Source organism: Psammomys obesus, unplaced genomic scaffold (genome assembly GCF_907164565.1).
Source record: "Psammomys obesus unplaced genomic scaffold, mPsaObe1.curated_primary_1811, whole genome shotgun sequence".
Lineage (NCBI taxonomy): Eukaryota > Metazoa > Chordata > Mammalia > Rodentia > Muridae > Psammomys > Psammomys obesus.
This window is the reverse complement of record NW_026585894.1, coordinates 11675071-11700218: the sequence shown is the minus strand read 5'-3', so window position 1 is coordinate 11700218 and position 25148 is coordinate 11675071. Positions and strand designations below refer to the sequence as shown.

At 38.3% G+C, this 25148-nt stretch overlaps 1 protein-coding gene across 1 annotated transcript; it reads left to right on the top strand.

The window, feature by feature from the left end:
* The first annotated feature begins 23413 nt into the window (after positions 1–23413).
* On the top strand, positions 23414–24656 carry Hapstr2 (HUWE1 associated protein modifying stress responses 2). Its single transcript, XM_055599632.1, has one exon. It carries the CDS (start codon positions 23504–23506, stop codon positions 24332–24334), a length of 831 nt encoding a protein of 276 aa, XP_055455607.1. The 5' UTR covers positions 23414–23503; the 3' UTR covers positions 24335–24656.
* Positions 24657–25148: the final 492 nt, after the last annotated feature.

Genomic DNA, 25148 nt, shown 5'->3' with positions numbered 1-25148 from the left:
AGCCCCCCCCCCCAAGTATTTAGTTCTTCTGATAAATATTATTGCTACTCCAATGTTAGTCTTCTATGTTTTGCTTCTGCAATTTATATAATATTTAATACACTCTCTGAAGAAATTTGAAAGATTAGCATATTTATCACTCTCCACCTGATTTCCATAGTGGCTGTACAAGTTTATATTTCCACCAGAAGTGAATAATTGTTTCTGCTTTCCTCACATCCTTGCCAGCATGAGCTGTCATTTGTTTTACTGAATTTGACCATTCCGACTGATGTAAGGTGAAATCAAAAAGTATGTTTAATGCACATTTCCCTGATGGATAAGGATGCTGAGTGTTTCTCAGACATTTGTATTTTGTCTTTTGAGTTCTCTATATTAGTTCTTTAACCCATTTTTAATTGGGTTATTTTTTTCTTGATGTTCGAATTCCTTCCCTCCCCCCCTCCCTGCCTCCCTCCCTCCCTTCTTTCCTTCTTTTTCCCCTTTCCTTTCCTTATTCCTTTCCTTTCCTCTTTCCTTTCCTTTCTCCTTCCCTTCCCTTCCCTTCCCTTCCCTTCCCTTCCCTTCCCTTCCCTTCCCTTCCCTTCCCTTTCCTTCCCTTTGTTCTTTTTTAGTTCTGTATATGTTTTAGACAGGAAGCCTTTATCTAATTCTAGTAAGCAATTACACGTGTAATTGCTAAAGATCTTTTCCCATTCTGTAGGCCGCTGCTTTATCCAAACGACTGTGTCCTTTGCCATATAGAACCTTTTCAGCTTCATGAGGTCCCATTTATTAATTTTTAGTCTCAGTATCTGTTCTGTCTCTCTCTTTAGAGAGTTTTTTTTTTCCTCTGCCAATGAATTTGGGACAAAACCCTGCTTTCTCATATATCAGATTCAGTGTAACTAGTTTTACATTGAGGTCTTTGATTCATGTGGAGTTGGGTTTTGCACAGGATGATAAGAACAGTTCTATTTGCATTCTTCTACATCCAAACATTGAGTTTTATTGGCACATTTGTTGAAGATGCTTTTTTCCTCATGTTTAGTTCTGGCTGCTTTATAAAAAAAATCAGTTTTCTATGCATGTGTAGATTTATATTTGGGTCTTCAATCCTATTCCATTGATAAATATGTCAGGTTTTTTTTACTAATATCATGATGTTTTTATTACTATAGTTTTATAACACAACTTGAAATCATGGATGTTGGTACCTCCACCAATTATTTTATTATTCAGAATTGTTTTAGCTATCCTGTTTTTTTTTTTTTGTGTGTGTGTGGGGGGGGAGTGTGGGTGTGGGTATGTTTCCATATGAAGTTGAATATTGTTTTTTCCCAATTTCTGTGAAGAATTGTTTTAGAATTTTGATGGAGATTGCTTTGAATATACAGATTACTTTTATTAGGATGGACATTTTTGCTATATTAATCCTTCTGGTTATGGGAAATCTTTCTACTTTCTCTTGTCTTCTTATCTTAAACTTTTTGTTATACAAGTATTTTACTTGCTTGGTTAGAGTTATTCTAAGTTTTATTTTAGGCTACTGTGAAAGGTGCTGCTTACCTGTTTTCTTTCTCAGTTCATTTGACATTTATATATAGGAAGAATACTGATTTTTGTGTGTTAATTTATAACCCAGCTACTTTGCTGAAAGGTTAATTAACTATACATCTTGGTATAGTTTTATGCTCTTTTATGTATAAAATCATATCATTTGTAAATAAAGATAGTTTGATTTTTTTCTTTCCCATTTGTATCCCCTTGATATCATTCTGGTGTCTTACTGCTCTAGCTAAGACTTCAAGTATTATGATGGTTTGAGTAAGAATGGCCCCTATTAAACTGATAGATTTGAATGCTTGGTCACTAAGGAGGGGCATTACTTGAAAAGGATTAGGAAGTGTGGCCTTCTTGGAGCATGTCACTAGGGGTGGGCTTCAAGTTTTTGAGAGCCCATGCCAAACCCAGACTTTCTCTCTCTTCCTGATGCCCAAGGATATGGATGAAGAACTCACAGGTCCTTTTCTAGCACCATGTCTGTCTGCATTCTGCCATGCTTACAATCATTATGATAATGGACTAAACCTCTGAAACTGTAAACAAGCCCCAATTAAATGCTTTCTTTTATGAAAGTTTTATGGTGTTTTTTTCACTACAAAGAACATTGACTAAAACAGAAGTTGGGTCCAAGGAGCAGGGTATTACTCAGACAAACCTCATCATGCTGCTTGTTGGTGGAATGTGGACTGTGGGACTTTGGATTAGGAAAACAGTTAACTGATTTAGGTAGGGTTTAATGGGCCATCCTAGTAGGAACAGTGGTGCTGAGAGCAGCTCAAGAGGCTTCAGAGAAGAATATTAGTAAACAGCCTAGTTCTTGTTATATTTTTTTGAAGAAAGTGGCCACTTTCTGCCCGGTCCAAAAAAATCTGCCTAAGGCTAAATTGATGTGTTTTGGATTAATGGCATTAGCAGGAAAGATCCCAAGACAACCTTCTATGGACACTGTCATGTAGTTATTAACGGCCACTCTTTTTCTTTTCTTTTTTTCTTTCCTTTCCCTCTCTCTCTCTCTCTCTCTCTCTCTCTCTCTCTCTCTCTCTTTCTTACTTTTTTGAGACAGGGTTTCTCTGTGTAACAGAACCCTGGCTCTCCTGGACTTGCTTTGTAAATCAGTCTCACATAGATCAGCCTGCCTCTGCTTCCTGAGTGCTGGGGTTAACGCCACTCTTATACAGCTTTATAATTAAAAGTTGCAAGCTGAGCAAAGAGAAATATAAAATGTATAGTTTAAGGAGAAAAGGAACACAAGGAAATATAATAGAGCTAAGTCCAATGCTCAAGGAGACAAAAAGTTTAAAGAGAAGCCCGATGCTAACAGGAATAAAGGAAATGGTGACCTCAGGGCAAGATCCACCCATTTAAAGTTCCAAATTGTGAAAAGGAATTAAAGAAAAGCTTAAGCAGTAAAGAAAACTGTTGAAGATGTAGCCCATGGCAGTTTAGTGTCCAAGTGGGTTACATAGTAATGGAAAGAGGGACTGCCTCTGACATAATCTGATTGGTCTGCTCTTTGATCATCTCCCCCTGGGGGGGGGGGGCAGCCTTACCAGGCCACAGAAGATGACAATGCAGCCACTCCTGATGAGATCTGATAGACTAAGATCAGAAGGAAGGAGAGGAGGACATCCCCTATCAGTGGACTTGGGGAGGAGCATTCGTGAAGAAGGGGGTCGGAGGGTGGGATCTGGAGGGGAGAAGGGAGGGGCTTATGGGGAGGATACAAAGTGAATAAAGTGTAATTAATAAAAAATGTAAATTGAAAAAAAAAACTGTTGAAAACAGAAATCTGATGCAAATATAAGTGAACAAGGGCGCCAAGTTCCAGCCCCAAGAAGTAGCAGAATTTAGCTTTGGTCATGTGGTAATGGCTTTGGAGACAAGAATACAAGAAATGGGTTATGGAATCTCCTTCCATGGTTAAGGAAAGCTCCTGAGGCCAGGTGTGTGTCAAGGGTGTCGCTGCATGGAGGCCTAGAAAAGCCATTGTGTGAAACTGAAACTGGAAAGCCTGAATTTCATTGGAGACTTCAAGATACTGGAGATGTCAGACCCCTGGGATACCTGCCAAGGAAAGTTTCTAACAGAGTGGAGCCAGCCCAAGAGAAACAAGAGTGTTGCAGTCAACAAATCTGTGAAAGGAGTTGGAGATATGAAGAGTACTTTGACATTGCTTTTTTTTTTTTTTTTTTTTTTTTTACAATGGGTTACAGGTAAGAGATTGCCTTGAGTCTCAGAAAATATATTGAACTTTGGACTTTTAAATAGTGTTGATCCTGTTATAGACTATGGAGACTGACACTATGATATGGCTCTAAGCCTCTGAGGCCAGGGAGTGGAATGTGGTGGTTTAAATAAGGCTGATTGATTTGAATGCTTGGTCACCAGGGAGTGACATCCTTTAGAAGGATTATGATACACATCCTTGTTGGAGGATGTGTATCACTTGGGGTGGGCTTTGGGTTTCAGAAGCCCCTGCCAAGTCCAAAGTCTCTCTTTCTGCTGTCTAAGGATCCAGATGTAGAATTCACAACAACATCTCCAGCACCATGTCTGCCTGCATTCTGCCATACTTCCAACCATGAAGGACTAAACATCTGAAGCTCTAAGCAAACTCCAATTAAATACTTTCTCTTATGAGACTTTCCATAGTTGTGGTGTCTCTTCACAGCAATAGAACAACGACTAAGAGAAGTACTATATTAAATAGGTATGGTGAGAGTGGACAATCTTGTCTTGTTCCAAATTTTAGTTGGATTATTTTGAGTTTCTCTCTATTTGGGTTGATGTTGGCTGTGAGCTTGCTGTAAACTGCTTTTTATTATGCTGAGATATGTCCATTGTATCCCTAATCTCTTCAGGACTTTTATGATAAAGAAGTGTTGGAGTTTTTTTCGAATAGCTTTTCTGCATCCAATGAGATAATCACATATGTGCTTTTTGTCTTTCAGTCTGTTTATGTAGTAGATTACATTTGTCAATTTACATATGTTGAGCCATCATTGCATCTAAGGGATGAAGCCTACTTGATCGTGTTGGATGATCTTTTGCTGTGTTCTTATATTCACTTTGAAAGTATTTTATTGAGAAATTTTGCCTTCATGTTCATAAGAGAAATTGATCTGTAATTCTTCTTTGAAGGGTTTTTATGTAGTTTTAGGTTTTAGAGTAATAAATAATGGCTTCATAAAAAGAATTAGGAAATGTTTCTTCTGTTTCCATTTTGCAGAATAATTTGAAGAGTATTGGCATTAATTTTTCTTTTTTTTTTTGGCATTAATTTTTCTTTGAAAGCCCCTGATAGAATTCTATGCTGATTTCATCTAGCCCTGGGATTTTTTTCATTGGGGGACTTTTATTTAATGATTCTTATTTGACTGGGGGTTGTGGGTGTGTTTACACTGCTTATCAGATCTTGATTTAACTTGGTAGATCATATTATCAACAAATGTATCTATTTCTTTCAGATGTTCCAGTTTGGTGGAGTATAGATTTTTAAAGTATGTTCTTATGATTCTTTGAATTTCCACATTGGTTGCTATTATGTCTACCTTTTCACCTCTAATTTTATTAATTTGATCATTTCTCTCTGATTTTAGTTAATTTGGTTAAGTGTTTATGAATCTGATTATTTTCTTAATGAACCAACTCTTTGTATTGTTTATTTTCGTTTTTGTTTTGTTTTGTTTTTTGTTTGTTTTCTGAGACAGGGTTTCTCTGTGTATCTTTGCCTGTCTTGAACTCAATTTTTAGGCCAGGCTGGCCTCAAACTCAGAGAGCCACCTGCCTCTGCCTTAAAGATTGCTAAAATTACAGGTGTGAGGTACTGCTCCCAGCTTTTTGTTTTGTGTTTGTTTCACTGGTTTCATTCCTGAATTCGATTATTTTTTCCTGTCTAGTTCCCTCCCCACACCAACCAGCCCCACCTGGAGCAAAGGACTGAAATCAGAACCCCTGAGTTAAATCCCCACTCCTCCTATCTATTCTTTATGGGTATTGTTTCTTCTTCTTCCTTACCTCCTACATGCAATACCAGCTGGATTGGTGAGTTCCCTTCATTGGTCAACATAAACGTCTCTATTGGTCAGGGAAGATTGAACATTAAGCATCCAGCAACTTCCTGGCATCTTTTGAGATGGAAGAACCCCCAACCACGGCCTTCACTGGCCACGGTTGACCCTTTTTGCTGACCTCATTTAGGGCTTCTTTTTCCATTGGGAGAGATTTTTTTCCTCTCTACTGGCAGTTTTGCCCCCACCCCACCTGTTTGTTTACGAAAATCCTCATTTTAGGTAAACCATGTCTGCTGCGGGCAGCTGTGCTCTTGGTCTCTGCCCAATGCTGACAAGCTGTTGGTCCAGATAGTACCATACTAACTAGTCTTTTGAGCCAAACCATGCCTTTGGGACACCTATGACAGGTCATTGACTCCTCCTCTCCCAATGGAAACTGCCTATTCTTCAATTCCTCCAGCATCCCCACTGGGATGGCTTCTGGAAAATTTTAAAACCCTACACATGAAGCCTGAGTTAAGGCTCCTAAGCCTATATGCCTCTGTAATAAAACTTGGCCTACATATTCCTTAGATAATGGTAAAAATTGGCTGATTAACGGCACACCAAATCCCAATATTTTACAGGATCTTTTTAATTACTGTCAGTGATCTGTTAAATGGAAGGAGGTATCTTAGGTTCAAGCATTCTCTTTCCTCCACTCTAAACCTTCTTTCTGCCCTTCCTGTTCTCCCACTCAATGTCTTCTAGCTGAAAGTCTCAACCTCAAGAGTTTTCTACCTTTGACCCTGTTTCTGTCATGCCACTTTTTGGCTGCACATGACTAGTCACCATGTCAATTTTGGGATAAGGAGGGTAAAGCTACAGCTTTACTGCCATCTCCACTAAGGGCAAGCACATGGTGTCACTGCTATTCTTAGGACAATCAAGGGTAGTTACAGGAAGTTACAGCCATCTTGGTTATATAAAACAAAGCAAAACAAACACACAAACAAACAAAAACAATGCTGTGGTTTTTTCCCCCTGCCAACTGTTTTACTGCTTTGTTTCTGTTCCACTGTTTTCAGAGCTGCAAATCTTCGATCTCTCACAGGACCTAAAAGGCCACTGTGCCCTTCCTACCTCCATTCTAAAGCTGCCTATCAGCCCCTATCCTTTTCTGTGGATGAGAGTCCCTCAATGAGAGCTTGGTCTTACTGCTGATAAAGCCCTGATACCAGGCACCAAGGTTCTTGGGCTTAGCTGGACTAAGCCCATGACCTGCTGTGCTTTGTGGTTGACCAACCACTAGCTGCATGGTCCATTTCCATTTCCTCTTTCTCATTAGCAAGAATGGCTTCCTCATATTCTCTCCTCTTTGGGAAACCTCTGGCTTCTACACCTATATTTGCTCTACACAAATGTCTAATATTAATTATATCCAAGAACACTAAGAGCAATCCGTGAAGTAAAAAGCAATTCTCTATTTCTCTCTCTTGTCTGTTTCTCTCTGCCTGCTACCCACTAAAGAAAAATACTCTTTGGTTTCTTTTTATACTTTCAAAAAAAAAAATCTTAAGATTAAACTGTAAACCTTAAGATGACCACGCGGTATGAACAATTTTAATCATAATTAATTCTCTGTTTATTTTACCTCCTTTTAGACTAGGACAACAACAATTCTCACTTTAAATTGGTATAGATTTTTATAAAAAATTCAAAGTTATATTTTACAATATGTAAGATTCAACCCCGGTTCAAAATAATTTTTATATAATGCTAAACTTTCAAGGTTCTAAAGGTCTATTCAAATTAAGTTAATTTTAAATGTACATCTAACTGCATATGTCTATATTAATTCATAAATTAATAAATGCTGTTTCACCCACCTTGAGCTGCCTATCATCCAGATTCACCACTAGGCTTTCTGGCTAATAGTTTTGATATAATAAATTCAAATATAACTTTAAATTTGCCTTCTACTGTTTTACTATATTGTTGGTTTTGAACACAGGGAACTTCCCAGAGACTCATACTCCAACCAAGGACTATTCGTGGAGATAACCTAGAACCCCTGCACAGATGTAGCCCATGGCAGTTCAGTGTCCAAGTGGGTCACATAGTAATGGGAAGAGGGACTGCCTCTGACATGAACTGATTGGCCTGCTCTTTGATCACCTCCCCCTGAGGGGGGAGCAGCCCTACCAGGCCACAGAAGATGACAATGCAGCCACTTTTGATGAGAACTGATAGACTAAGATCAGAAAGGAGAGGAGAACCTCCCCTATCAGTGGACTTGGGGAATGGCATGCATGCAGAAAGGGGAGGGAGGGTGGGATCTGGAGGAGAGGAAGGAGGGGCTTATGGGGGGATACAAAATGAATAAAGTGTAATTAATAAAAAATTAAAAAAACCTCATAACTCAGGGATTACTATGTACATGTTTTTATCAATACTCTAAATTAAGATCTATTAATTTTGGAGGCATTTATTTATTTATGTTAAAACTTGGTCATTGTGCTATATCTTCACTATCAAAAGATTAAAATATGCTTGGTCTTTTTTCCTAAAAATGGTAATATTATTAATCTATAGTATAGCTTCAGACTTTTATAAATTATGAACTTTACATACTACTACATACAGGAAACTATTATGCTCTCACTTTAATGGACTATATTTATGACTTTTAAGGCTCCAACTTAATAGAGATGAAACCTAAAGTCTTAATATTTAATCATTAACAAATGCAAGTTAATCATCAATCATCTCATAGTTGATCAAGTCCGTTAACATGTTCAAAAATATATTGATAGTCCTACATGATGCAAACATGATCTCATTGCTATCTTAATTTAAACAGCTGAGGATGGTTCCTATGTCACCTTACAGGAGTTGGTAAAATTAATTAGAGAGGAGTCTTCTCAATAGGCTCATCTACAGCAAAAACTATGCTCTAGACTTTGGCTGCTGCTCTGAGGCTGTTGGCATTCCCACACAGAAAACAAGAGGTTTGCAATGCCCCATTCCGCCGGGGTACAGCCAAAAGTCAGTACACCAGGTAACTGATTTAAGTACAGCCAAGAAGGATGGTGGTTCTGCAGCTGCCTGGACAAGCCATAACTGTCTGCTGGCAGACTGGCCTCTGGAATTCAAAATGCTTCCATGCATGCTTGTCCTCTGTACCCAGCCATGGATACAGAGGCCAGCACAAGAGCCACAGACACTTCCAGTCTTTGAGCTCCTTGGCCTGGTGGTGGCCAAATGACTCCTAGATTCAACAACCTCCACCAACCTTGCAACGCCCAGATAACACTGCAGGTTTGTTTTAAAGGCACACTCGAGTCCCACAGACATATTACCAACTTCTGTCTTGGGAGGCTTCAGATGCCTTCTCAGTCCTCTTCATACGCAAGAGACCAGTCCTTAAGCCTTCTAGAGATGTTACTGTCAGGCCTATAAACAATATGCTTTGTTGCCAGACTAAAAAAAATAGGCCTCAGATGTAACTTTTTTACTATCCCTTTAGCTAAAGGATAATAAATGTTCATAACAGTCTCACCTATGTCTCATTGTTAATAACTAGATATAAAAGCCTAATAAAAATGTTGTTTAAGGGTCTAAGAAAGTGTCTTAAGGTTGGTAAGCACAAGTTATACATGTTTGAAGGCCTAAGAAAATGTTTTAAAGTTGGTAAATGCAAGTTATAAATGTTGCAAGGTATAAGGTGATTTAAGGTATCCTAAATAGGTAAAAAAAAAAAAAGTTTAATATTTCCTCCTGTTGCTATGCTACTATTATACTGACTGTCCTGAGCTTTGACCTTTATCAATAGAACTCTATTAAATTATTAGATTTATTAATCTAATTCTGATACAAAAACATTCTGCTATACCACCCACTATCATGGTTCCCAGCTCAAGATTTTAAATTTCTTTTAAATCTCCATAATATGTAATCATATTAAAGGTTAAGATCAAGTGAATTTTTGTCCCTTCTTCTTCATGAAAGACTTCTGCCTTTTCAGAGCTCACCTCTAGGACCTTCTCCCTTGGGTGAGACTTTCCCTCTACTGGCAGTTTCTCTCCCTCCCCCTCTTGCTTGTCTATGAAATCCTAGCTAGGTAAACCATGTCTGCTACGGGCAACTGTGTCCTTGGTCTCTGGCCAACACTAATGAACTGTTGGAACAGATTGTACCATACTACTCTACTGAGTCAAACATTGCTCTTGGGATGCCCTGACAGGTCACTGTCTCCTACCTGCCCAATGGGAATAGTCCATTCTTCTGTTCCTCCAGATTCTGCTCTGGGATGTGTCTGGAGAATTTCAGTTTTCTACACCTAGTGCCTACTTTAAGTCCCTCTAAGCTTACACACTTCTGTAACCAAACTTGGCCTCAATTTCCCTAGATGACAGATCCAAAGCAAAACATTTTTAATTATTGCCAGTGATTGGGTAAAAGGAGGTTCCCTTAGGTAAATGGACGTTACCATGATCAAGTCTCTTTGATCCAAACCTTCTACCTCCGTTTGCTCTCCCAAAAGTTTTAAATGTACACCTAAAGAAATTTTCTCCATAACCTACTTAATTTTTGTCTTCTGCCTATGTATATATATTTCAGTACCCAGCCAGACCCAGGTGTTTCCTACATCCACAACAGCACCAAAGCAGCTACCACAGGTGTTCCAGTCTGACCTCACAGACTTCCATCAAGCTGCACCTGCACTTGCCTTCCCAGCCATGGATGTTCTCACAGCTAGTTCTTTCTGAACTTGTGCAGTATTTCAGCCTTTTGACCTCCCTACAGCACCGCCAGTTTCAGCAGGAAGTAGACAGAAGAGAATCTCTGCCAGTTATTCACTTATCATTAACAAAAGCCTGGAATGGTATGCTTTAGGGCCAGGACAAGCAGCTTCAGGTTCTCCTAGCAATCTTCAGTCCCTAACTGCTGAAGTGCGTGGCTGGCAACTCTCTGCTGGCAACCCTCTATTCTGAACTCTCCTTGGCAGGGATTTATTTCCTCTTCTCCTCACCATGTAATCTGGGCATTTTGGTGCTATTACTTTTTTCTCTCTCTGTCTCTCTTACCCTCTTGCATGGTAGACAGGAGCAGTTTCCTTGAGTTTGTGTACTTTCTGCTGTTTCTGTTGTTGTTTATACCCAGCTTTAATCCATGGTGGTCTGATAGGACGAAGGTTGTTATTTCAAATTTCTTATATCTATTGAGACTTACTTTGTATAGTAATATGTAATCAGTTTTGGAGAAAGTTCCATGAACTACAGAGAAAAAAAGTGTATTATTTTGTGTTTGGGTGGGATGTTCTGTAGATGTCCGTTAGGTTCTTTTGAGATATGGTGTTATTTAATGCCAGTATTTATCTGATAATTTTTTTTTCTGTATGAGCTATGTATTGACCAGAGCTGCACATTGAAATCACCCACTATCAGTGTGTAAGAGTCAATATGAGATTTTAGCTGTAGTAGTGTTTCTTTTATAAACTTGGGTCCCCAGTGCTTGGTGCATAAATATTTAGAATTGAAATATTCTCTTGGTGAATTTTTCCTCTAGTGAGATTGTAGTGTTTTTCCCTATCTCTTCTGTTTAATTTTGGTTTGAAGTCTATTTTGTCAGATATTAAAAATGGCTACATCTACTTGTTTCTTGTATCTTTTTACTTGTAATACCTTTTTCCATGCTTTCATCCTGAGCTGATGTGTATCATTGATGGGGAAGTGTATTTCTTGGATACAACATAAAGATGGATACTGCTTTTTATTTTTTTAATTGATTTTTAAAGGGTAAATATTAATTGCTACATTTACTTGTTTTCACATGCAGGGTATGCTTGAATGTGTGTATGTGTGCACATGTGTTCCTGTGTGCATGTGTGTATATGTGTGTCTTTGTGTGTGTGTGTGTGTGTGAGTGAGTGTGTCTACATCTCTGTGGGAAGATGCATGTTCATGTATGCAAGTGTGCAAATTCAGGACCAAGGCTCAATACCTTGTGTTTGTTGTTTTGTACAATTTATATGGGGCAGAATCTCTAACCTGAGCCAAGCTCTCACTGACCCTGCTAGTCAGCTTGCCAATTTGCTTAAGTAACCTCTTGACTCCACTTCGTGTGAACTTAGATTACAATTAGGCCACCACATCTGCCCAGGATTTATGTGAGTTCTGGGATCCAAACTAAGGTCTTGCACAGCAGGCACGTTACCTGTTGAGCAATCACCCTACAATTGTTTTCTTTTATTTTAATATAACTTTATCTTACATGTAATTATCTGTAAAAAGAAAAATTCTAAAGTATAAACAAGAAGTCCAGGTGATGTCTGTTAGCATTAAAAAGAAATTATGAAGGCCTGAGGATTTAATTTCAAACTAGAGAACATCACTCAAAAGGGCCAATATCCTACATTATTCTGCCACAGTGAGTTTATTGTTTATCATATATAGCTATTCATTATATAGATATACTAAAGGAAAATACTACATCTGCAATAATTCATTGTGCCAAGTCTCTCTCACTGATCATGGCAGAGGCTTCAATGCTCTTTAAAGGTGAAGAATTCAAAGTGGTTTTAAGCAGTGTTGCTTCAACAACACTAAATTTTGATAGGAAATATGATATGTGATATTATTTTTTTTTCTGTGTAGTTAAAAAAAGGTTGATTTGTATGCTTGTGGATGTTGCTTTCTAATCCAGACTATTATTCTGTGTCCCTTCATTGGGAACTTGAATCCATTAATACTGAGAGTTATTATTAAGCATTGCTCTTTTTATTCCTGTTATTTTATTGTTGGGGTGACAGGGTCTCCCCTCCACATATTTTCATTTACTTTCTGTGATTATTTGTTGTTTTTTTTAAATATATAGGTAACCCAATACAGCCACTCTTGATGAGACCTAATTGACTAGGATCAGAAGGGAGGAAAAGAAGACCTCCCCTATCAGTGGACTTGGGGAGGGGCATGCATGCAGAGGGTGGAGGAAGGGAGGGATTGGGAAGGGAGTAGGGAGAGAATCACAGGGGGGATACAAAGTGAATAAAGTGTAATTAATAAAGAATTAAAAAATATTCATTTAAGTAAGATAGATGGAGATATATGAAGTATTAATTAATAAATTAGTATGAACTTAAAAAATATATAGGTAACCTCTCTTTTGACTGAAAATTTCCTTCTTCTATCTTCTGAGATATAATGCTAGACAGAAATTGCTTATATTTGGTTTCATCTTGGAATGTGTTTCTTTCTCTGTTGATTATTATTGATAGTTTTGCTGAGTACAGTAGTATGGGCTGGTATCTCTGGTCTCTTATAGATTGTTTAAAATATTTTCTGTACTTTGACCTAGATTTCTTCTCCTCACTCTATACAGGTATTAAATATAGATTTGGTCTTTTCCTAGTGTCCACATTTTCTGGATGTTTTGTGCCTGGATTTTCATTTCAGTTAAAGTTTTCTTTTACTGAAGTATCCATTTCTTCTACTTCATCTTCAAGACCTGAAGTTCTCTTATCCATGTATTGTAATCTATCAGTGATTCTTACCTCTAAGGTTTTTATTGATATCCTTACTTTTTCATTTCTAGTTTTATTTCAATTTTGGTTTATTTAGTTATTTTTTCTTTGTTAAATTCTATTTTCATGCTTTGAAATGTTTGTTTTGTCCAATTCTTTTTTATTTTAATTTTATTTTTTATTAATTACACTTTATTTAATTTGTATCCCCCCTGTAGTTCCCTCCTTTCTCCCCTCCCAATCCTTCCCTTCCTCCTCCTTCTTCATGCATGCTCCTCCCCAAGTTCACTGGTACTGGAGGTCTTCTTTTCTTTCCTTCTGATCCTAGTCTGTTAGGTCTCATCAGGAGTGGCTGCATTATTTTCCTCTGTGGCCTGGTAAGGCTGCTCCCCCCTCAGGGAGAGGTGATCAAAGAGCAGGCCAATCAGTTCATGTCAGAGACAATCCCTGTTCCCATTACTAGGAGAACCCACTTGGACACTGGGCTGCCTTGGGCTACATCTGTGCAGGGGTTCTGGGTTATCTCCATGCATGCTACTTGGTTGGACTATCAGTCTCAGGGAAGACACATGTGCCCAGGTTTTTTGGACCTGTTGCTCTCCTTGTGAAGCTCCTGTTCCCTCCAGATCTTACTAACTCCTACTTCTTTCCTAAGATTCCCTGCAATCTCCTCAAAGGTTGGCCATAAGTCTCAGCATCTGCTTTGATAGTCTGCAGGGTAGAGCTTTTCAGAGGCCCTCTGTGGCAGGTTCCTAACTTGTTCCCTGTTTTCTCCTTCTGATGTCCATCCTCTTTGCCTTTTTGGATGGGGATTGAGCATTTTAGCCAGAGTTCTCCCTCTTGATTAGTTTCTTTAGGTGTACAGATTTTAGTAGGTTTATCCTATATTATATGTCTATATGAGTGAGTATATACCACGTCTTTCTGCTTCTGGGATAGCTCACTCAGGATGATCTTTTCCAGTTCCCACCATTTACCTGCAAATTTCATGATATCCTCATTTTTTACTGCTGAGTAGTATTCCATTGTGTAGATGTACCACAATTTGTGTATCCATTCCTCAGTTGAGGGGCATCTTGGTTGTTTCCAGCTTCTGGCTATTACAAATAAAGCTGCTACAAACAGGATTGAACAAATGTCCTTATTGTGTACTTGAGCCTCTTTTGGATATATGCCTAGAAGTGGTATGGCTGGATCTTGAGGAAGAGCTATTCCTAATTGTCTGAGAAAGCACCAGATTGATTTCCAGAGTGGTTGAACAAGTTTACATTCCCACCAGCAGTGGAGGAGGGTTCCCCTTTCTCCACAACTTCTTTTGCAAATAGTTTCCTCTTGTTTCTGGGAGAGGCATGTTATCTAGGCTCTTCATGGTTTTTTTTGTTCTTTGTTTGGGGTTTGGCTTTGGGGTTGTGTGTGTGTTCGTGTGTGTATGCTTGAATCTAGACATCTGGATTTATTATGTTTAATTTGTTTCTTGGTGGATCTATTCTTGTCTTTGTTGAGTGGTTGTGCTGTTCTTTGCTGCTCACAATTAAGCCTCCTACACAAGTACATTGAATGTGGTGTCCTTTGTAGACTGTGTTTCTGCAGATTGTAGGGGTGACACAAAGCAATGGAGAAGGGCTAGGAGAGAAGGTTGGAAAGATAATTTTTGAAGGATCTAAGGCCCCTGGGGCAGGACCAAAAGGTGCAGTCCCCAGGGAATTAAATATGGTGGGAAGAAAGGCTCTGCAGCAGAACTAAGAAGTCTGTTGTCTGTAGTTTTATAAGGTTTTATTGCTAGGTAAAATGTCTATAAGATTTTGCAGTATGACCTATTATTTGCTATGTGTGACTCTATAATTACTTAAAAATTAAAAGCTTTATTTAAAACTGAATAAATAAACAGCACTTTTAAAAATAAGTTCCTTATAAATATTATTCACAGCAAGACCAAATAATGTGATCGGACACATAGAAAAAATATCTGTAGTTATATGGCACTCAAAGAGTGCCACTGGGATGATATTTCTTGTATCAAAATCAAATGGAGTTTCTTTATTTATCATTTGAGCATTTTATACATGCATATAATGTGCTTTGATCAAATCCATCCTTTTTCCTGCCCTTGCAATTCCCTACAGCTTCATCATTTCCTCTCAATTACATGTACTCTTTATTTTTAGACCATCTGAGGCTACTTATTGCTACCAGTATGTACATGGGTGTAAGACCATCTTACTGGAACACTGCTAGCCTTTCAGGGGCACATCCCTCCAAAAAAAGTGTATCTTCCTCTCCTGGCAGCTATCAGTTGCCTAAAGTTTCTTTTGTCTAGGTTGACTTTGTGAAAGTCTTATGCATGAAGTCACAGCTGCAGTGATTTCATGTGTAAAATTTTCCTATCTTGCATAACAATCTTCACCGTAGTTATCTTTGTCCACTACAATCTTTCTTCTTCATCTTATGTGATGATTCCTATGTTTTTGGAAGAGAGGTTTTGATATAGATGCCCCAGCTAGTATTAAATAGATTTTCATAATTTTAAAGGTTTACATTATACATTAATATATTTTGTCCATTCTGGGCTGACTTTTGTACTGGTTGAGAGAAAGGTTGTAGTTCCAGTCCTCTGTACATGCATATATAGTTGTCTCATCATCATTTGTTGAAGGAGGTGCATTTTTCTTTCCTTTTTCAAGATTTATATGACTATAATTTCATAGGTTTACTTCTAGATCCTCTATCATATTCCAAGTTTCTCCATACCTTGTTTTGCGTTGGTGCCACACTGAATTTTGTTACTATGGCATTATAGTATAGTTTGAAGCCACAAATTTGAAAGTGTTAGAAGAAGGCCAAGAAAACACCTTACAATATTGTATAGGTAATAATATTCTAAGTTGGACTCTAGTAGCTCTGAAAATAAGAGAAAGAATTTATGAATAAAATTGCATTAAATTCAAAAGTTTTTGCAGTGTAAATGACTAAGTGAAGAGGTAGCTCATGGAATGGGAGAACATGATTGTCACCTGTTCATTAAACAAGGGATTGATATCTGAAATAAAAAGTAAATAACACAATCAAGAAATGGTCAAATAGACTGACTCTCTCTCTCTCTAACAGTATCTCTATGTAGTCCAGGAATGCCTTAAACTCATGACTCTCTTGTTTCAGATTTCTTAGAACTAATACTACAAGCATATACTACAATTAGCAGACAGACATTTCCAATAAAATTCTACACACATAAAAAGTATTAATGTCTTTATTTGTCAAGTAAATGTAAATAAAATCTGCTTTGATGATCGGTCTTACCTGATTAAGAGTGGCTATCAAGAAAAAAAAAACAATAATAGTAAGGAGGATGTATGGGACAAGGAATCCTTATACAATGTGTAGGTAACAGAATGTAAACTAGTGTAGCTACTATGGAAATCAATTTGGAGTTTCCTCAAAAAGTAAAAATAGTACCATTGTAGATACAGTGATAAACACCTGAGTATATAACTAAGCATACAGTAGACATATCTGCCTGCCCATGTTCACTGCAACACTAGTTAAAATAGCCAAGTTATAAATGTGTACCTCTCATGAGACAATGGATAAAGAATATGTTGAATGTACATACAATGGAAATCATGTCAATAAATGAGCAAATGAATTTATCAAACAGTTCAAAAGAAGATTTACAAATGTCCAGTAAGTATTTAGAAGAACTGTTCAACATTCATAGCCACTAGGGAAATGTAAATTAAAGTCACATTGATGTTACATCTCATCCCTGTCAGAATGGCTATCATTAAGAAAACAAAAGACAAAAAAAGACTGCTGAAGATGAGAAGGAAAAAAAGGCCTTATACACTGTTGACAAAAATGCAAACTCTCCCTCAATATTTAAGGTACAAAAACAAACAATCTAAAAATAGAATTGCCATATGATTCACCTTTACTGCTCTTGGGCATATATGTGAAGGATTTTAAGTTGGCATACCATAGAGATATTTATTTATTAAATCACTGTTCTCAATAGCCAAGAAAGAAATGGGTGAACAGGTGACGAAAATGTGGTACATGTACACCATGGAATTTTATTCATGTGTAAAGAAGAATGAAATTATGATGCTTGCAAGAGAATAGATAGAAATAAAGATCATTATGTTAAGCAAAACAAGCCATCCTCAGAGACATACATATATCATGTTGTTTCTCATATGTCTAATCATCAATCTGCAATATATAATATATTATATATTTTATGTATATATAAAATAACACATAATATATTTCATATTAATATGAAATGAAAGTACAAATGTGACTATGGAAGAGGATGAAGAGTTCTAAAGGAAAGAGGGAGGGTGGGAGAAGAAAAATCACAGGTATATGGCATGATAGCAAGAGGGATTTTGAGAGGAAGGAAGGAAAACAGCAAGAAAGAGGAAGGGTATGGCATCAGGGGAGTAAAAAACAAACTATATATATATATATATATATATATATATACACATATATATTATATTATACACTCTACACTATATATTATATATTATATGTTATATATTATATATAATATTATATATATTATATGTGTATATATACTGTCTCTTGCAAAACCTATCCATTTGAATGCTAACAAAAAAATTTAATAGACTCAGTATCACAGAAAAATTTCAAAAGTCAAAGAGCTGGATCATAGACAAAAGGATTTTATATTTTCATGTAATTTTTCCAGCTAAAACCTGAGGTCTTTTAGCCAGTTACATGAGTTTTAAAAGTTCATTTTATAAGATCTTAGGAATATGAATGATAGATCACAGCTAAATTGGAAAGGCTTAGCAATTCCTATTGAACTCTATATATTTGTGATGCCATAGACTTTACAAACTGTACCAATAAATATAAAGCTGTTATCATATTTTCAAGAAAAACTGTTTTCAAGAAAGCACTTGTAACAAAGAGCATTATCTGTGAGTTATCTATGATTTTCTCCTTTATATTCTTTCTGATGCCCATTTAAATAGATTATTAAAGTTAGATCCACTAATATCTGAGTATTTGAATTAAAATGCCAATGCAATAATTGTTAATAGAAAACAGAGTAACTTCCAAGCGTCTTGATCTTTTTGACAGCTAAAAACCAAAATGGACAACCTAACTGTCTGTCTTTTCCATTCTTAGACTTGAGTCCTCATTTTTATCAATACTAACTCTGACTCAAAGCTATTCATATTTTTAAAAATGCCCTAAAAGTTTTTAGTGTTCTTATATGGACTAATTATCTACCTGGTTTAAAATGTGTACTACCATTTGTACAAAAAGGAGAAGAAATTCATAAATCTAGTTGGTAATAAATGCATAAGTCTCTCTGAAAAGACATACAAGAAAAAAACACACCATAATATTGGTTATAAAAACATGCCATAATATTAAGCATACGATGATGCTTATGATCTAAATTTAAATTATTAATGTAATATGCAAAATAACTACATACACATATAAATAGTGAGTTTTGTGCTACATTAGACCACTGTGTTCTTTCATAGCATATTGTTCTTCTTATGTACTTAAAAAAAACACACTCAAACCAATTCTACTAATTAAGCACTCCTTGGCCAGGAGCACACTTGGATCTCTGACAGTTCCTAGTTAAAGCCCAGTTTGTGGTTTTTTACGGCAAACCAAGACCCTCTTGTCTGCTTCAGTAAAACTGGCTGGTTTCATCCCTGGCATTATTCTGTATCTTCATCCCAACAAGTCACCGATTGTCTCTACCATGACTTAAGAGTTGTGCCAAAAATTTTGGGGGATCACTTTTGCTTGAGACAGTAATACCAGTGATAAAATTTTTCTTAATTTGGCTTTAGTTTATGACATATAATCTTGAGACTAAAAATAGGTTTTGCAATGAGATGATCATATAAGGGCAAAAGCAAGTAAATCAAAATGTCTGGATGAATTTGTGTATGTGTTTTGGTATATGATTTACTTTTTCTGTGTATGTTTTGTTAATTAGTTTACCACAAAGAAGGTAAAAGTACCATAAACAACATTTCACAAAATTACATGTCTAAAGTATACTTTTTAAAAATAATGCTACTTGATATGAATAGACTTTAGTGTTTCTTGAAATTTTGTTCACATTTTAACATGTCTAGAAACAGAAATTGAGGTTGAATCAAATATATTTAGTACTTGTATTAGTAAATCTACTTCATCTCCCTTTTTTATCTCCCCATCAAAAAAGAAATGACCTAAATATTTTACATTTGCTTCATACAGAATTTGAAAGATGTTTCATATTATTTTGATTTCGAAAATATATTACGCAAAATAACTGCTTGTTATCTCTTTATGGAATTTCAAACTAAGACTGAAAGGAAATGACAAACCATATAAAAATTAGAACCATTTTTGTCTGTTTGCATATGATTTAGTAGTGTCCCTTAACTAAAACTTTCAGTCTGTGACCTTGAGAAACCCAGAAAGTAAATAGAAACAGTAGAGAATTGAAGGTCATCCATCCTCTCTACCACTTTCTAAAAAGGGTATCAAATATTCATCCTCACAGGTACATGTCTTCGTAATTAAGGCAGATGGGAACTAAAGCAAAGGCAATTCAAAACGGGGGTGGGGGCACATGAAAGCAATAATTCTGAATCTTTGACATTTGTTTTGAAACTACCTTACTACCCTATACCCTTTACCATCTGTCTGTTATCCCTCCCAACACCCACCTCTGTCTTCCCACAGGGCTCCATTGTATGCAGTTCCTGTTTCTCAGGGGCGGAGCTGTGGGAGGCAGCCATGGGTGCCATAATAGGCACCTGCGGCCAGCACAATGGGCTGTGGGTGCTTGTGGGAGAGACAGATTGATGTATTGTGCATGGGGAGGAGGCCTGTCACTTGAATCCATGTGAACCCAGGCTTTGGGGGCAAGGGAGATTGACAGCTTTTGTAGGTTGCATTTCTTTTTCAAAGCTTGGCTTTAATAGACAGTAAGTTTGGGGCCCCAGGCTTTCACTCCCATAATTCTAACAGGGCAATCACGAGCATTCAGCATTTCTTTTTACCCCCCTTGTTCCGCATTAAATGATTTCAGTAAAGGAATGTGCAGCATTAATTAGAATTTGTTAGCAGATACCAAGGGGAAAAGTTTCTTCACAACAACTATAGGAGGTGTCATTTGTACAAAGACTTTTTTGTTTTCTTACCCCATTACATTATCACTGCAATATGTAAGGTAGTGATTCTTTTCATTTAAATTAAGTGGAAAGCTACTAAATCTTGTTTTATTCTCCAAAAAGAATAAGGTCCTTAACACTTATCTTTTAACTTCTTTCATTTCCTAAGGTTGGTGTTTACTTTTGCTTTCAGTCCAACCCATTTACTGGTCTGTGAGGTTGTGTATCCAGTTTTGTGTACCATTTAGCTCTTACAATTGCAGGCAACTCACTGTACTGATATATACGGATTGTTACCAGGTAAAAATAGCCACAAATAATATTGGAAATCATTGATATACCAGTTCCCTTTAAGTAATGGTACATCAAGAAGTGCCAAATATTAGAGTCTTTTAGGTCTGTAACTTAATGTTTTCAAAAACTTTTTTCTCTAGTTGCTATTTAACCTTACCCATGACATCAAAATTATGGAAGGATGGGGCAGAGACCAAGGAATGTTTTTTCCATAGAAAACTCATTCTTAAACTATGTAAAGTTTTTAAATGTCAACATCTCATACAGAGAGATAGCAACATTTTCTTCCAGTTAGTAAAACTGATCTCTTTGCTTTGTATCTATTATTTATTTTTTAGCATCTCAGACTTATTTACAATGGAATCTAATCTCAGATAGATATGTCTTCTCAGCATATTCTTTGGTATCTGGGGAGCTAATAAAACATTACTAACATTTTTTTTATGTGATTCTTCTAATATCTCTCCTGTATAAAACAATTTTCCCCCCAATGGAAAAAGTTGAAGGCTAATTGAATTAGAATTTTTCCATTTAATTGTTTTATTTAAATGTTTCAGGACAACAGTGAAAAATATTAAGTCTGTCATTAACGCTCAGAGAGAATATATTCCCACACAGTTGTCTAACGCTGTCTTTAATAATTTGATGCAATGGGTTTAAAAGTAGTGGGGTGATAATCATTAGCGTGTGTGATAGAAATTTCAGTGCTGGACTCAACATTTCACTGTGCAGGACATGAAAATTGCCAACTGGGGGCCAGTCAGCTCTGAGTACTAATTAACTAATTAATCAGGTGCTGAAACCAAGTGAATGGAGGATACCAGCCAGACAACTCAAGCCCAAGCAGAGGGTTGCACTCTTTAAAAGACACTGCACTCTTTCTTCTTGGTTTTTAACCCAATCAGAAATGGAAGAGAGAGGCGGCGGCGGGGGTGGGGGTTATGGTGTAAGCTTTTCACTTAGAAAAAAGTAAAATAAAAACATGTGCCTCTGATAATAGCTGTAAGGCACCCTGAGTAGGCCTGTGGCTGATTCTTCAGCCAAGAAGGGTTTTCAGTTTGGCCCGGGTCTGGAGGTAAAGCGAATTCTGCCTTCCTGTGGTTTACTTCTACAATACATAGCTATATATTCTTTTTAACATAGAAGAATGAGAAACATGTCTTTTTTGGGGAGCTGATCTTAGGTCTTTTGCCTCATCCTTCGTTTATGTAAATGAGAAGAGTCCAATTACACATATGGAAAAAAGGTTTAATGAATCGTGAAAAGCCCAGTTTGAAGAGAAAGGGTACAATCTCTCCTTATTTCCCTCCTCTTCCTCCCCTCCCCCTCCCTTTCACCCTTTCCTTACCCCTCCCTCTTGTCTTTTAGATTTAACTTAGAAATATGTATTTCTTTTAAGAATGATAAAGCCTAATAATGTGATCATTTTATTTGACATACTAATTTTAATACTTCAGAATTATCAAACATTTTTTTCTAGAAGATTAAAATTTATATTTGTAAGGCTTTCTGTATACTTAACAAATGTTCCACACCAGAAACTATAAAATTCTGACTTTCCTCCCCTAAATTTCAAAAAAATGATTACAAGTCAGTTCTCCCCGCATTTGATGTTATTCTTGGCTCAGTTTTAATTTCTTTTGTTTGTTTTGGAATTGTCTTCAGTGAAAACGGATTTCAACATTATAAGGGAACTAATACCAAATCCAAAGAAAAGACAATACTTTCCTATCTTTGTAGTTTAGTTTGGTATTGCATTTAACTAGCTGAAATTTTAGGGTGTTAGAAATTAGGCAATTCTTATTTTACTTTCTTTGCAAAAAGAATCTAAATTTTGAACTGCAGTAGAAAGTTCTGTTTGAGCTTTCAATTATTTTTTTCTCCTTTTCTTAATGTTGGGGTATTGAGTAGTTGAAAGTGGAATACACAGAACCCCTCCTCCACCCCACCCCCCAATTTTTAAAATGATATAAACTTTTTAAGAAGACTAAGGAAATCAGTGCCAGGTCTGGTCATCACTCTTGGAATTTCATATGTATGCAACTAGTTCCAAAGAAATGTTGTGCAGGAACAGCAGAGGGCTTCTCAACCACTACATTCAAGTGCTTTGCAGAGATCTTCAAGTACTCTGCAGAGACCTAGTTCCAACCACCTCACTGGGCACCTTGGGGAAACAGGCCCAAGAGGCCGAGAAGGGGGCACTTTTCTAGTGTGATCTTTTCTCTACCTCTATAAACACTGTCTGATTCATGTCACAATTTTTTTTTAAGTGTGGAAGACAATGCCAAAGAGTCCATATCGCTTGTCTAGTTCACAGAAGAAACGGGTCTTTCCACGGTACCCCTCAGCCTCCCTGGATCAGCACCCGAGATGAGACAGACACCGTGAAGTTGCCCCATAATCCTCTGTTACAACGCGGGATGTAAAATTTCATCAGCTCATTTGGATAAAGCCTACTAATCTCCCAAACCATGTGTGCAAAGGGAGCCCCCGCGCTCGGCGAGCGCAGCGTGGAGGAAGCGCTGAGGCGGGCCACCTCGGAGCCTTTAGGGGCAAGCGCAGCGCTAGGGAGTGTTGGGGCGGAGCAGCCAGCCCAGGCCTGTACTAGGGAGGCGGGGAGGCCTTGGCGCCGCTAGGGGACAGCTTAGCAAGCGAGTCCCGAGCGTGGAAGCAGGGGGCGCAGCGCGCCGGCGGCTGTGGGGTTACCTCCGCGGCGGCACAGCTGCGAGCGCCTTGTTGTCCGAGGTTGGAGGGGAGGGTAGAGGGGCGGGCCGGCGGGGCGGGCCAGGGCGTGGACCAGGGCCTCAGGAGGCACTGGCCAGAGCAGTTGGCTTCTCGGCCCCCGCCGCCCAAGCGCCAGCCCAGCAGCGCCTGCCAGAGGTGAGCTGCGGTGGAGTGGAGGTGGAGGTGAAGGGGCAGGAGCCGCAGTCAGCAGCGCAGAAGATAGTAGAGGAAGGCGCGCGGCCTGGGGGAAGAGAAGGATGGAGAAGCAGCAGAAGGACTATGAGGCTGAGGTCACCGAGCCTTGGTTTTCTAAGTGGGAGCGCCAGTGTCTTGCCGAGGTGGAGCAGGAAGAGCAGCTTTCCCCGGAGCTGCAGGAGGAGGCAGCTGCTGATGCGGCGGGGCTCAAGATCGAGCGGCAGAAGCTCTGGAACCTCTTTCAAATCTCAGCCACCGCCGTGGCCCAGCTCTACAAAGATTCTGGGTGCCAACAGCCAGGACTCTCTATGTGGGACCCCTTCCAGAATGCGGCCATGGCCGTGACCAGCCTCTACAAAGAGAGCGGGGATGCCTACCAGCGAAGTTTTGAACTGGGCGTCCAGGTTGGCTATCAGCGTCGTGTGAGAGACGTGCTGGAGTGGGTGAAGAAGGGTAGAAGCACCATTCTCCGGGAAGACCTCATAAGCTTCCTCTGTGGCAAAGTACCCCCCACCCCTACGCCGCCACGCCCCTTCCGGACGTCCCCTAGATCATCCGCCGCTGCCTCCACCCAGGCTGCTGCCACTGAGACCAGCGCACCTGTGGACGTCGACCTGCAGCCCTTCCATGAGGCCATTGCCCTCCATGGCCTCAATGGCGCCATGGCAAGCGTCAGCATGCGATCTGGCGCTCCTGGTTCCCCATCTCAAGATGGAGGTGTTGCCAGCAGTGGGCGTCGGAAAAGTAGCTTTCTGGAAGATGATTCGAACTTCTTGGGCCCAGAAGAACTGGCTGTCAGCCTGGACAGTGGAGGAATCCGCAAGCGCACCTCCGCCCAGTTTGGTGATGCCACCACAGACTCTCCATCCCACAAGCGCAACCGAATGGTCTAAACTGCCACCTTGGTTGACCAACATCCACAAACTTATTGCTGAACGGTCAACTCCATCATCAACTTGCTTGTTGAGACCGTACTGGAGACTTAAAGATTTATCAAGTTTACCATAAAGAAAACTTAAAAGTATTCTAGAAGAGGCCTCCTATGACTCTGACTATCCAAAAAAATATAATTCCATTACAGAACATCAAATATCACATAGTTAGCAAGATCACTTAAACTTTAAAGCAAAACATATCCAGTGAGAGCAGGAGCCTGGTTTATCTTGTTCAAGTTGTATTTCTTAGCACCTTGTACAGTTGTTGGTGCTCAGTAAATGTTTGTTGAATGAATAAATGTGACCTTTAAATTCTTAAAGGGAAAATACATGGAAGTTTATTTGATTATGGAAAATTTTATTCTTTCTTGTTCAGGTTGTTTGTTTTGATAGTCGTTGCCAATTCATGTACATTGTACCAAAATGTAAGATTAGACATATTTATGAAACCTGGAGTCATCTGGTTTTACTGAACTACATCATGCACCCAATTTCTAGAAAAACAAAACAAAACAAAACAAAAACATGGAAACCTAATATATGTTAGGTTGTGATTTGCTTTGAAAAACAGTTTATTTTCGTGTTGGTGGTGTAATAAGTGATGGGCTGAGTCAGTGCTCACTTTAAGAAAAGGAAACCAAATAATATGATGTCCTTGGTGGCCTTTTGCTTATGAATGTAAAAGGTTTCTCTGAAGTCCTAGTAGGTTCTATTTTAGAGTAGCAGACGACTTAGCATGCACTGTTTTGTTTTTTTTTTTTTTTAAGGGAAT

Bases quoted from the DNA above. Each gene is read 5' to 3' on its own strand.
- Hapstr2 (XM_055599632.1), top strand. From the start codon at position 23,504: ATGGAGAAGCAGCAGAAGGACTATGAGGCTGAGGTCACCGAGCCTTGG.